At 29.4% G+C, this 11,567-nt stretch overlaps 1 protein-coding gene across 1 annotated transcript; it reads right to left on the bottom strand.

Annotated features, from left to right (window-relative positions):
* Positions 1-4,585: 4,585 nt before the first annotated feature.
* Positions 4,586-11,192, bottom strand: LOC107928126 (lysosomal Pro-X carboxypeptidase). Its single transcript, XM_016859312.2, has 10 exons — positions 10,633-11,192; positions 10,333-10,522; positions 10,131-10,264; positions 8,508-8,620; positions 8,294-8,417; positions 7,770-7,925; positions 5,684-5,839; positions 5,221-5,300; positions 5,068-5,117; positions 4,586-4,982 (listed from the first exon to the last, which is right to left on the bottom strand). Exons 1-10 carry the CDS (start codon positions 11,029-11,031, stop codon positions 4,849-4,851), a joined length of 1,536 nt encoding a protein of 511 aa, XP_016714801.1. The 5' UTR covers positions 11,032-11,192; the 3' UTR covers positions 4,586-4,848.
* Positions 11,193-11,567: the final 375 nt, after the last annotated feature.

Genomic DNA, 11,567 nt, shown 5'->3' with positions numbered 1-11,567 from the left:
AAATTAGGATAAACTACACCTAAGATCATTGAACTCTTAATAAGTTTACACTTTGACTGCTCAACTTCAAAAAATTCTAAAATAATCACTGAACTTGTTTGAAAATTTTTATTTAAGTCACAAGGTTGTTAAGACTAATTTTTAAAGCCTTGATGGTGAGCTCCAATGGATGGTTTGAAGATCGATACGGTGGAATAGCATTCACCAACTAGTAGAAGATACTTAGATTCAATCCAATTTGGTGATTGGCATTGGAGATCGGATAAGAAGATAGCCATTTAAAATTTGGTTTGAAGGTTCGTAATGTTTAAAGTCGTTTCATAAAGAAATAATGTAGAAAAGACGAGAAGAAATAAAGCTTTCGATTGTTACTAACGGTACAAGTGAAAAAAATAAATCCAAATAATTTAAATTAAGTTAATCCATTTAATTTTATTTTGATATATAGATTTATAAATCAAAATTAGAAAAAAGAAAAAACATTAAGAGGTGTTAGAAAATGTGATGGAATGGCGTGTAATGCAAAACCGATACTTATTTTTCTTTGAAAACTAAGCATTAGTCAACCTAATCATGTAAAAATTGAATAAAAGGCAATAGGCAACATTAATTTTGATCTGAATAAAGGACCGACCTGTCTCTTTTTTGAGGACCTTAACTTTGAATTACAACTTAACCTCACTGAGAAGATATTGTCTTATGAACATGACATTTACCAAGGATTATATGAAATTGTGGTTCCACGTCATCTTATCCCTTTTCAATAGGAGAATGACAAATCAGATTTTTACTCCAGATTTTTAGCATTTTTAATTGGATTTGAATTTTTTTTTCAGGAGGAAAAATCTGATTTATCATTTTCTTAATAGAAAGGGATAGGGATGACGTGAAATCACAGTTTCATACAATCCCTTCTCCTCCCCATGTATAATGTTACAATTATTTCATCATTTCCTTTTTCTTTTTATTCCATCTGAGTGTTAATTTAGTGATTAGTAGGGACAAATAAACTTTAGTTAAACTACACTCAAGGTCAGTAAACTGTTAGTAAATTTACGTTTCGGCCATTTTATTTCAAAATGATCATTGAATTATTCGAAAGCTTTCATTTAAGACGCTGGGCTATTAAAGTCGTTGTTAGATGGTTTTCTCTATTCACATCGCCTGTACCAATCAAAAGCTCTCATTTCCCTTCTTTTCTATAATTTAGTTTTTTTTTGTTTTTATGAAATAGATTTGTACGTTACGAACCTGGAAACCAAAATTTAAACATCTTTCTTCTCTGATCTCTAACACTAATCGTCAGATCAACATAGACTTAAGATATGTTTTTTTACTCGTTGATGGGTACTGATCTACTGTACCAATTGTCGAATCGTCTTTTGAAGCTCTCTGACCAAACTTAAAAAATAAAATTTAATAGCCCGATGACTTCTATAGAAACTTTCGAATAGCTCAGGGGCTTAAATGAAAACTTTTGAATAGTTTAATGATCATTTTGTAACTTTTTTGAAGTTGCGTGACTAAAATACAAACTTAGTAATAATTTACTGACCTTGGATGTATTTTACCCTAAACTTTTGAACCAAAGGAAAATAAACCTAAACTAACGGATCAATGTATCTTTTATATTCATTTTATGGTCTATGAAGAATAATTCTTTTGATGTCATAGCAGTCTCTCTCAACAATTTTATCTCCAAAGCTCGAACTTGAATTTTTTTTGTATATCTTACAACTGTACCCAATACTTGTTGATTATTCTTTGAATACCAATTTTTATTTCAAGCATATTTAAAGCTTCGAAAATAAGTCATATTCACTATTCAAATATGATAAAATATTAAAAATATTTTTTAATTAAATTTAAATAAAAATAATTTTATTATTACACTAGTCATTGGCGTGAGACACGCTAGTTTGAATTGTGAATAAGTTCATCCAAGGTCAAACTTAAGCAAATTAGGTCAATTGGTCCATCCCTTAGATCTAATAACAATAAATCAAGTTTTTTTCATAGTTGCTTTGTGATAACCCGAAATAGGGCCTAATCGGAATAGTGGTTTCGTAACCACAAATCCGAAGTGAAATAGTTTTATTTTATAAATTTTTATTAATTACTGATTGATTGAAATATTGTGTGAAAATATGGAATTGGATTAAATGACTTAATTGAATTATTGCATGAAATTAGAAGTGTTTATGTGGAATTAGACCATAAATTAGTGTTATGGACACAAAAGGGTATTTCTAGAAAAATATCTAAGTAATGGGTCAAGGGCATTTTTGTCAAAAGTGAATAAAAGACAAAATAAAGATGAAAACAAGTGTTCATCTTCTTAAAAAGTTGAAGCTTGCTGCCGAAATTTTCATGTTACCATAGCTAGGGTTCTTGATTTTTCTAAACTCAATTGTAAGTGATTTATTGCCCCGTTTTTAATTATTTTCTTATTTTTATGCTTATTGAAGCTTGAATTTCATGTTTCTGCCATTTAATTTAAATGAAATTAAAGTTTAAAAATTGACCCATTCATGATATAATTGTAAATTGATTAGTGATGTTAGATAATGAATGTTTGAAGTGTTAATTACAAGTTTTACTAGATGAATTTTGATGAAAATGTTGAAAAAGGGCTAAATTGTGAAAGATGGTAAAGTGTGCATAAAGTTGTGATTTTGTGAAATTGAGGGCTGTTATGAGCATGAAATATGATTTAGTGAAGTTTGAAATTTAAAAATTTAGTGAATTTTATTTTTACGAGCTTAGGGACAAAAGTGAAATTTTTGAAAAGTTATGGGGAAAATGTAAATGTGCCAAAATGTTGTGTATGAATTGTATTTGAATGGAATATTGATAAAATGTATTAAATTGTGTTAATATAGATCAAGAAAGAAGAAATAGTGGAAGTGATCGGGGAAAAGAGAAAGTTATCGACTAAATTACAAAAATAGTCGTTTTGCATCCGAGGTAAGTTATGTGTAAATAATAGTAATATATTTTATAAATTGTGAATTTTATTTGATATGTGAATCAATATTGAATGTGGAAGGAAAATTGTTCATGAATTATTCAAGTGATAAAGTGTTTAAAATAAAGTGTTAAGTGTAAATTCCCGGTTGAACTTAAGAATAGAAGTGGATACAAGTGACATGTCACTAGAGACCAGTGTTACAGTGTTACAGTGAGTCCCGGGTGCTGGGTGATCTAGCATGTGTTGCAGACACCTGACAGCTTGTGTGAGCAGACCCGTGGACATTTCCAGTGTTATTGATCAGTGGTAGCTTCGGCTACGTTTCAGTGGTAGCTTCGGCTACGTTTCAGTGGTAGCTTCGGCTACATATCAGAGTTGCAATTATGTGCTAAATCTCTACGTATCTGTGTATATTCTGAGTGTTCAACGGGATTAATAATGAGTTAAAATGAATATGAAATGAAGTGTGTATGCAGGTACAAATGAAAGAATGAGCATATGTGATAAATGTTAAGTGTGAAAATGAATATGCAAGTGAATTGGTAAGATTGTGCATGTGTAAGTGACTGAAATTGCTAAGAAATGTTTTGATTAGTTATATATTAAAAGTGTTAATTATTAAATGAGTACCTATTGTTTACATGTAACTTACTAAGCTATTAGTAGCTTACACCTTTCTTCTTTTTCTTTGTTTTATAGTGATTTGAACTTGATCGAATTGGGGATCGTCGGAGCTCGTATCACACTATCATAATCATCTCGGTATTATGTGCTTTTCAAAATGTTTAAACTATGGCATATATAGAGTCTTAATCATTTTGAGCATGTTCAAATGATATGGCTAAGATTAGCTATTGAAATAGTTAGTAAAAATTATGTTTTGGGTGTTATGTATGTTAAATAGTAACTAATTCAAAGAAGCAGTTTCTTTGACAGCAGCAGTGATGTGAATGTTAAAATTTACCATAAATAGTAGAAATGGAATTAGAGAGTGAATTATATATGGAATTAAAGCTTATCAAGTCTATTTTTATATGAAAGAAACGGTGTAGGCAAAGGAATTCTGTATTTTGAGATATTTGAATTTTAGTTAGACAGGGTCAGAATGGTTTTTGTAGTCCCCTGTTCTGACTTTAGAAAATCATTATAAATTGTACAGAGAGAATTATAAGCTAAAATTTATATGTATAGATTCCTTAGTGAGTCTATTTTCAAAAGAAATAAATTATAACCTTATATGAATTCTGTACAATAAGATAATTGATTTTTAGTGTCAAGAGGTCAGAACTGTTAAGTAGTGAAACAGGGGAGACTTCAATGAATAAACTGTACTAATTGGATAAACTAAAAATTCTAAAAATTTTATGGTAAGTAGGAATATGAGTCTAGTTTTAGGGAAAATTTACGGATTTAAATTTCGAGTTCTGTAACTCGATCTATAATTAAATTAGTGACAGTCACGCAGGTGGACAGTTTTGTTGTGAACAGTGAATTTAATTTTAAAAGCAAATTTTTATGCTCCGAATTGGTAAGTTAAATTGGATGACATCTCGTACTCGATTCCGGCGACGGTCTCGGGTAAGGGGTGTTACATGCTTTGAGTACATTTTGAGATTTTCTTTTTTGAAGTTGAAACTTTTAGCTATATCAGCAATTACATAAAAGTAAGTCATTACAAGCATCGAAGTAAATAATCACATAGCTTTAGGTCCCAAGACTTCAATTTTGCCATTTTAGCCTAGATGTGGTTTTCAATTATTTTTATTTTCTCAATTATTCGTTTAAGAATTAAGAGGCAGATTGATTGCTAATTTGGCTATACAATGTAAAATAGTTTTCCTTTTAAAAAAAAGAACAAGAGTGAAGCCTTATCCCTGTTAAGATTGATGTGCAAGGTCATGATAATATTGAGAAATCCAGTCAGAGATGATGTTGATTTCCATTTGCCGTACATCTCGAAGCCATTTCGGATCGTCTTTAGTTGCAAATCTTAGATCCACATGGTGAGCCCCTAAACCAATGCCAACATCAATTCAATATTGATGAATATTATATATACATGTATGTATATGTATGTCAGTATGTATTCTTCAAACCTTGTTCAGCAACGATTGCTACAATGGTTTTGGATATGTTCTTCAAAACCCTGCCCAATGATCATCAAAAACAAAGCTCAAACATTAGCAGATATTAAACCCTCCCAGGTCTTTGTATATATATATATATGAAGCTGGATAGAAAGATGTTACCCTCCACCGCTCCAGGGATCTCTTAAGCCATTAAAGAAGATCATATTGCTTCCATACCTCTTCAACACCCTGTAAATATCCTGTTGCTCAATCCCCAACATATTATTATCAGTACTGAAGATTTTCTCTTTGTTTTATGAGTTTAATACGAGATTAATGCACTTGTGTACACTCTTTAGAGTGCTTGGCATGATATTCTTTTGATACGAGCATCTTTATCGATTTTACCTATATATCCTACTTTAAGAGTGTTCAATGTGGAGTCAGGATTGGTACACTCTGCCTATCACTCTCTCAGACGTTAAACATGAAATCAAACAGTCAAGAGTTGAACTTGATGCCACTTGTTTCGGGATCAATTATCTTTCGTTCTTTTTTTCTCAAAAGACTTACATGAAGTATGTATGCATGTGTAACAAATATTTTATGGTAAAAGGTGAAAGGAGGAAAACTGGATGCTCACATGACCGCCGAACTCCGTAGTAATCCAGTTGGGTCTGGGATGAACACCATAGAAGGCTTTGCAGCCAGCCGCTCTCCGAGAATAGTTCCATTGATTCTCCGGAAATATGCTTTCCTTATTGCTTCCACTTGTTGGCATAATCATTTCGGTACATGCCTGTCAGGGGCGAAGCTAGAACAAATTTTTAGGGGGGGCCAAATGAAATTTTAATTTTTTATAGTATATATCTTTATAATTTTTAAAGAATTAAATTGAATTTTTATAATTTTAAGGGGCCAAAGTATAATTTTACCTTTACTAATTTAAAATTTTAAAAAAATTTAAAAAACCTAAATGGCAATTTTTCATTTTAGGGGGCCGGGCCCATGCCACCCCTCCTAGAATCGCCTCCTATGCCTATTGTTTGCTAATTTTGCAATTCATATTCTATTTATAGATTTCTAAAATACTAATTTTGCAGTAGCAGCTTTAGTATTCATCGTGATGGAAGTCTCTAAATTAAGGATCAAATTACATTTTACCTTCTTTACTGAAAAATAAGCAAATTAATCCATGTAGGGTAAATTAAAGAATAAACTAATTTTTTTTGTTAATAATTTCATCCGTTAGCCTAGTTGACGAAATAACCAAACAATGTTTACCTTATGTCGATATATAGGGAATAGTTTTTAATAGTAAAATGGATGGAATTTTTAACAAAATGACCAATTTACTTTTTGAACTAATTTCCTCATTTTTTGAATAGAGAAGGCACAATACAATTTGACTCTTAGTATAAAGACTTCTATAATGCTTTTACTTGATCATTTATACTATTAATAAACCCACTAACCGAATTGGTGTCACGGGTTAACAGGATGCCAACTTTGTAGGAAATAACCAATATACCCTTTTATTAAATGACAACCATTATTATTTTGATGGTCTTTTTCGTCTTTTCATATTTTCACACTAAAAAATTTAGCCAGAAATTTTAATAACGTTAACAATTGGACTTGAATTTTAAAATATAAAAATAAAGAAATCCAATGTGACTTTTACATTAGTGACAAAAGACTGAGGCTCTGGATTCTTAAATACCTAACTTTGAGTCACATCATCCGCAATTGTCTTGTGAGGACCTCTAATCTCACCCTGTGCAATTATTAAGTGTGAATTTTGTCTAGTTATAATTCAATCTTTGTTTATTTGTGTTTTGTATTGATTTGTTTCTATTTCATAGTAGGCTAAACAGATATTTACAATTATATTGTAATTGTACTTACAAACTCTAAAAGCAACAGAGAGCAACTAAATTTTTGTAATAAAATAAAAAAACTAAATTCCAAATATATGGAAAGTTTAGAAATTTAAAACATATTTTATTATTATGTTTATTTTATTTTGAATATCACCAACATCAATTTAAATATTTTTACTCTTATTTAAATATATTTTTAAATATTAATTTTTATATTTATAAACAATAATATATAAATTATAATTTTTATAAATATCATATTAACTAATATAAAAATATTTGATTAGTTAGGGATAATATATATTATTTGTTTACATTTGAACTTGACAACTAGATCCAACTTGGTCTATTAACTTGAATTTCATCAAGACTTAATGATATGACTAATGTTATTTAAATATGACTGGATTGACTAGTCGAATCGAGAATTAACAGGTATATTAATCCAAACAAAAGGGTTAAATTGGTTGAATAAAAAATTGCTCGAAATTGGTAAAAATAAAAAAATTTAATATATTTTTTTAAAATTTCTATAAATTTTGAATTATTTATTTAAATATTTTTTTAATAGTTGAACCAATCAAATTGATTGAATTGAGAACTAGTGTGGTCTGATCGGTTCAGCTACTGGTCTGGTTATTAAAACATTATATTTGACACTCTAATATTGTGTCATATCATCACTAAAATTTTATATTTCTTAAGTTTAAGGACCAAAATAAATCTAATTGTCAAATTTAGGTACCAAAGTGAATTAATAAAATATAGTGAAAAAATTATGATATCCCTAATCCCAAAACTGAAAAAAGAAAGTAAAATGAAAAGAGAGGAGAAATATTCTGGTACCTGCCAGCTCCACATATCGAGGCCGTGAGGATCAGGAGAATAAGCCAGATTGAAACACGTGGCAGTTCCAGAGTAGTTATAGTAGACACTAGCTGCACCGTACAACTTCGCAAATGTATCATTCCCTGACTTCGGATCATCGATCGCTTTACACATCTGCTCCCCAAAATTGTTTGAAAGACCAAAAAAAAAACCCGTAAAAATAAATTTCTGAATGAAAAGAAAATCTTAATTTTTTTTTAGAATCAATCATTTATTAATTGTACTAATAGACTTTCTAATTTTTCATAAAATTAAAAAAGAAACTGAAATTATTTATTTAGGATAAAATGAATTAATTTAGTTTCTGGTCATATCTGTTTTTTCTGACACAATGCATAGAATTACTCTTAGTTTCTGCCCAACCTATAAATAAAGGGATAATGTACTTCAGCGCACTCGAACTTACATCCTCCTGTATTGACAACAATGCTAATGCCAATCAAAATAAGACTCAATCGGTTTAATTTTGTTTAATTAACTACCTGTTTAACTGGATAAGCTGGCATTGGATTTAAAAAGTTTGAGGGAGTTGGATAATCTGTCATGGCAGTGTAAGCGAATGCTGTTTCAAGCCAACTCTCCAAAACGTCTACATCAATAAAATTTCTGCAATAATCAATCAAATTAAATTAATTAGAAGGTTAATTTCAAAGATTTGGATTCAATTAGAGAGATTAATTTATTTAATGTACTTACTTGCAAATTCGAAATGATTTTCGGAGTAGCTCAAGTCCCCCAGATTGTTTGCCAGTGTCTTCGATCTTTTTCCACGATCCCTTTATCACTTTGTAACAATTTTCGCTTTCACTCTGGTTTTTTTTTTTTACAAATTGTGAGGGGAAACAATACTCTTTCTCATCTCATAAATTTACTTTAATAAAGGATCATATGGGTCTCGATGGATGAAAATATAAATTATTAGGTGCTAAAGCTGGAAATTTTATGTTAAAATGATCTAAATTGAATTATTAATTTCTTAAAGGGACTAAAGATGGAATTGTACCATTTTATTCCCTGTATATGTATCAATGTATGCAGCTTCGAATAATTCATATATTTTTCCTCATTTACTTAAAAAAACAAAAAAAAAACAAGTAAATTAATCATTGTATAGAGTAAGTTACCTTTTTCTATTAAAAATTCTATCTATTTCTACCATTAAAAATTGATGTAGTTGAGGGAATAATTAGATAGTTACATGTGACATATCATATGTATCTCATATTGACATACAATGACCCGTTTTTAATAGTAAAACAGGATGAAATTTTTAACTGAAAGACTAATTTTCTTGTTTATCTAAACCTATATTTTAAATAGAAAGTATAATACAATCTATCTCTTAATACAAATGCAATTTTACCCATACACATTCACATGCACACTCATGGAATCTTATCCCATAGATTTGATTTAGTGAGGGGGATTTTTTAATTGGAAAAAAAAAAGGAGCTTCATTAAATTAAGGGTTTCCTTTTTTATAAAGTGGTAATAATGCATAAATTTGTAAATTTTTTCAAAAAAAATGAAGAAGTTGACTACACATGGTCTAATTGATCGATTTTGAACATGAAATAGTGTTGTATGCACGTGAACTTTTACCTAAATATTTTGTTTAAAGTAAAACCACCTCTTCACTCTCTTTTAATTTCAATATTATGCAAATTAGTCTCCCTTAAAAAAATGAAACAATTTAATTTTGTCAATTTCAAAAGTAAGCAATTAAGTACAATTAGTCACGATCATTAATATTTTTCATTAATTGTACATCAAAATTTATTAATAGAATAACAAATTAATCCTTCAATATTTACATATTTTGGGCATGATTATAAAAAAATTATCTGAAAAATGGATAAATATAAAAATTAAAAAATAATATATAAAAAAACATTAACTCAAAAATATAAAAATAGATAAATGTGTAAATTTTGAAAGTTAAATTTGTTATCATACAAATTAAAATTAAGTAAAATTGATGAAAAAAATAATGTTGTGATTAATTGTCCTTAAAGGTCAATTTACGTTTTTTTTACTATTTTAAGGATGGGCAAACTATATTAATAGTCACCTAACGATATTATTATTTTCTTTTTTTTCACCCAATTTGCTTGAATTTTTTGGTGTTCCTTTTTTTTAATTAGTCAGCTGGGGATAAAAAAAGACAAAACCGAATAGTTGAATGTCTATTTTATAACTTTTCATAGTTAAATAACTAAAAAAGTCATAATTGGGTGACTACTAATGTAATTTAGCCTTTTAAGAATTTACCAAAAAAAACTTAGACTAAAATAAATAAATAGAGTTAAGAGAAATAACCCTGAAATCTTGAGTAATGATGTTGTTGAAGCTATATGGAGATGTTATGTTCTCAAAGTTGAGGATTGGAGCAGAGGATGCCAGAGCTCCAATGGCGACATGCGGATATTTCAATCTAAACCAACTTGCCAGCACTGCCCAAAACATTAAAATTAAACAAGAAAAGAAATCAAGGTTTGTTTGAATTGAATCTTAATCATACTTCCACCGTATGAACCGCCGACAACCACCACGGGGGCATCAACCGCCGTCAAGTTCTTTTTCAGATCAATTATTAAAGTGGCGTAATCCGCCAAAGCCTGCGTCGATGTCAAATATCCAAGTGTACTAGCATTACTGTAAGCAACATCTTTATCACCGCCGAACGGAATCGATTTTCCATAAAATCGATGCTGCAAAATTCACATCATAGAACATAGTCATATACCCTTTTGTTTGGTCACCGAGAAAATGAAGGAAAATTTTTTTAAAAAAAATGGGGGGTGTTGTTAATGAATCGTACCTCAATGAAAACAAGAAGAGCTTGAAAATGTGGTGCAATGTCGAACATGAATCCAGTATTTTGAGCAAACCATTCAATATCTCCTTCATTTCCAGTATAAACAAAGATTGGGGAATTTTTCTTTGGGCCACCCCAATAAGTGTCATTGATTAAATATCTATGTTGAAATTTTTGGTAACTTTTGGGATTGAAGTTGAAATGATCAAGGATTTGGGTGAAATATTTTGTTTTGTAAAGCTTATTAGTACCGCTACTTTTTCTAGGAAGCTGTACTTGCTCTGCTTTAATGGCTGAAGAATGAAATCTATAACCAAAATTGACTGAAGATACTGAAAAACACAAACAAGAAAAAATAGAGAAAGCCCAGAAAAATAAGATTAAATTTGCTTCTATCCTCATGATTTTGATGAACTTATCTGGTTTTTCTTTTCCAATATTGAATAGTGGAGAGACAAACAGAATCTTAAAAAGAAGAAAGAAAAAAAACTTTAACTTGTGTTGTTTTGAATAAAATAATTGAAGAAATACTTATTTAAAAAACAGGATAAGAAAGAAATAGTTGGGTGTTGGTTTGGAAACTGTTAGACCATTGTTATAGAAGAAAGGTTAAAATGTGCTATTAGTCCTTGTATTTTTCAGAGTATTAGATTTAATATCTGTACTTTTAATTTTTTTTTTAATTTGAAAATTATAGTCCAATCAATACCCTTTTTGGTAGCTTATGTCACATATTTATTTACAATCTAATTAATATGCAAAGTTAATGATTATTCTGGGATTTTTAAATTAGAAAAGTAAAATTTTTTTAAGTATAGAGATTAGGTCTCAAATTTTATCAAAGCATGGGGATTAATTGCAAATTTTAACCTTGAAGAAATTTAATAAAAGAAAGGCTTAATTACAAATTTGGTCACTAACCTTTACATGTTTGGTCA

The sequence above is a fragment of the Gossypium hirsutum genome, chromosome D01 (genome assembly GCF_007990345.1).
Source record: "Gossypium hirsutum isolate 1008001.06 chromosome D01, Gossypium_hirsutum_v2.1, whole genome shotgun sequence".
Classification (NCBI taxonomy): Eukaryota; Viridiplantae; Streptophyta; class Magnoliopsida; order Malvales; family Malvaceae; genus Gossypium; species Gossypium hirsutum.
This window is presented reverse-complemented; position numbering and strand designations above follow the sequence as displayed.

Excerpts from the sequence above, each read along its gene's own strand:
- LOC107928126 (XM_016859312.2), bottom strand. The coding sequence starts at position 11,031 with ATGAGGATAGAAGCAAATTTAATCTTATTTTTCTGGGCTTTCTCTATT. Across the intron at positions 8,621-10,130 it reads TCATTACTCAAGATTTCAGG|AGTGAAAGCGAAAATTGTTA; the intron begins GTTATTTCTCTT and ends AAAAAAAACCAG. Across the intron at positions 5,118-5,220 it reads GATCCCTGGAGCGGTGGAGG|GGTTTTGAAGAACATATCCA; the intron begins GTAACATCTTTC and ends ATCATTGGGCAG.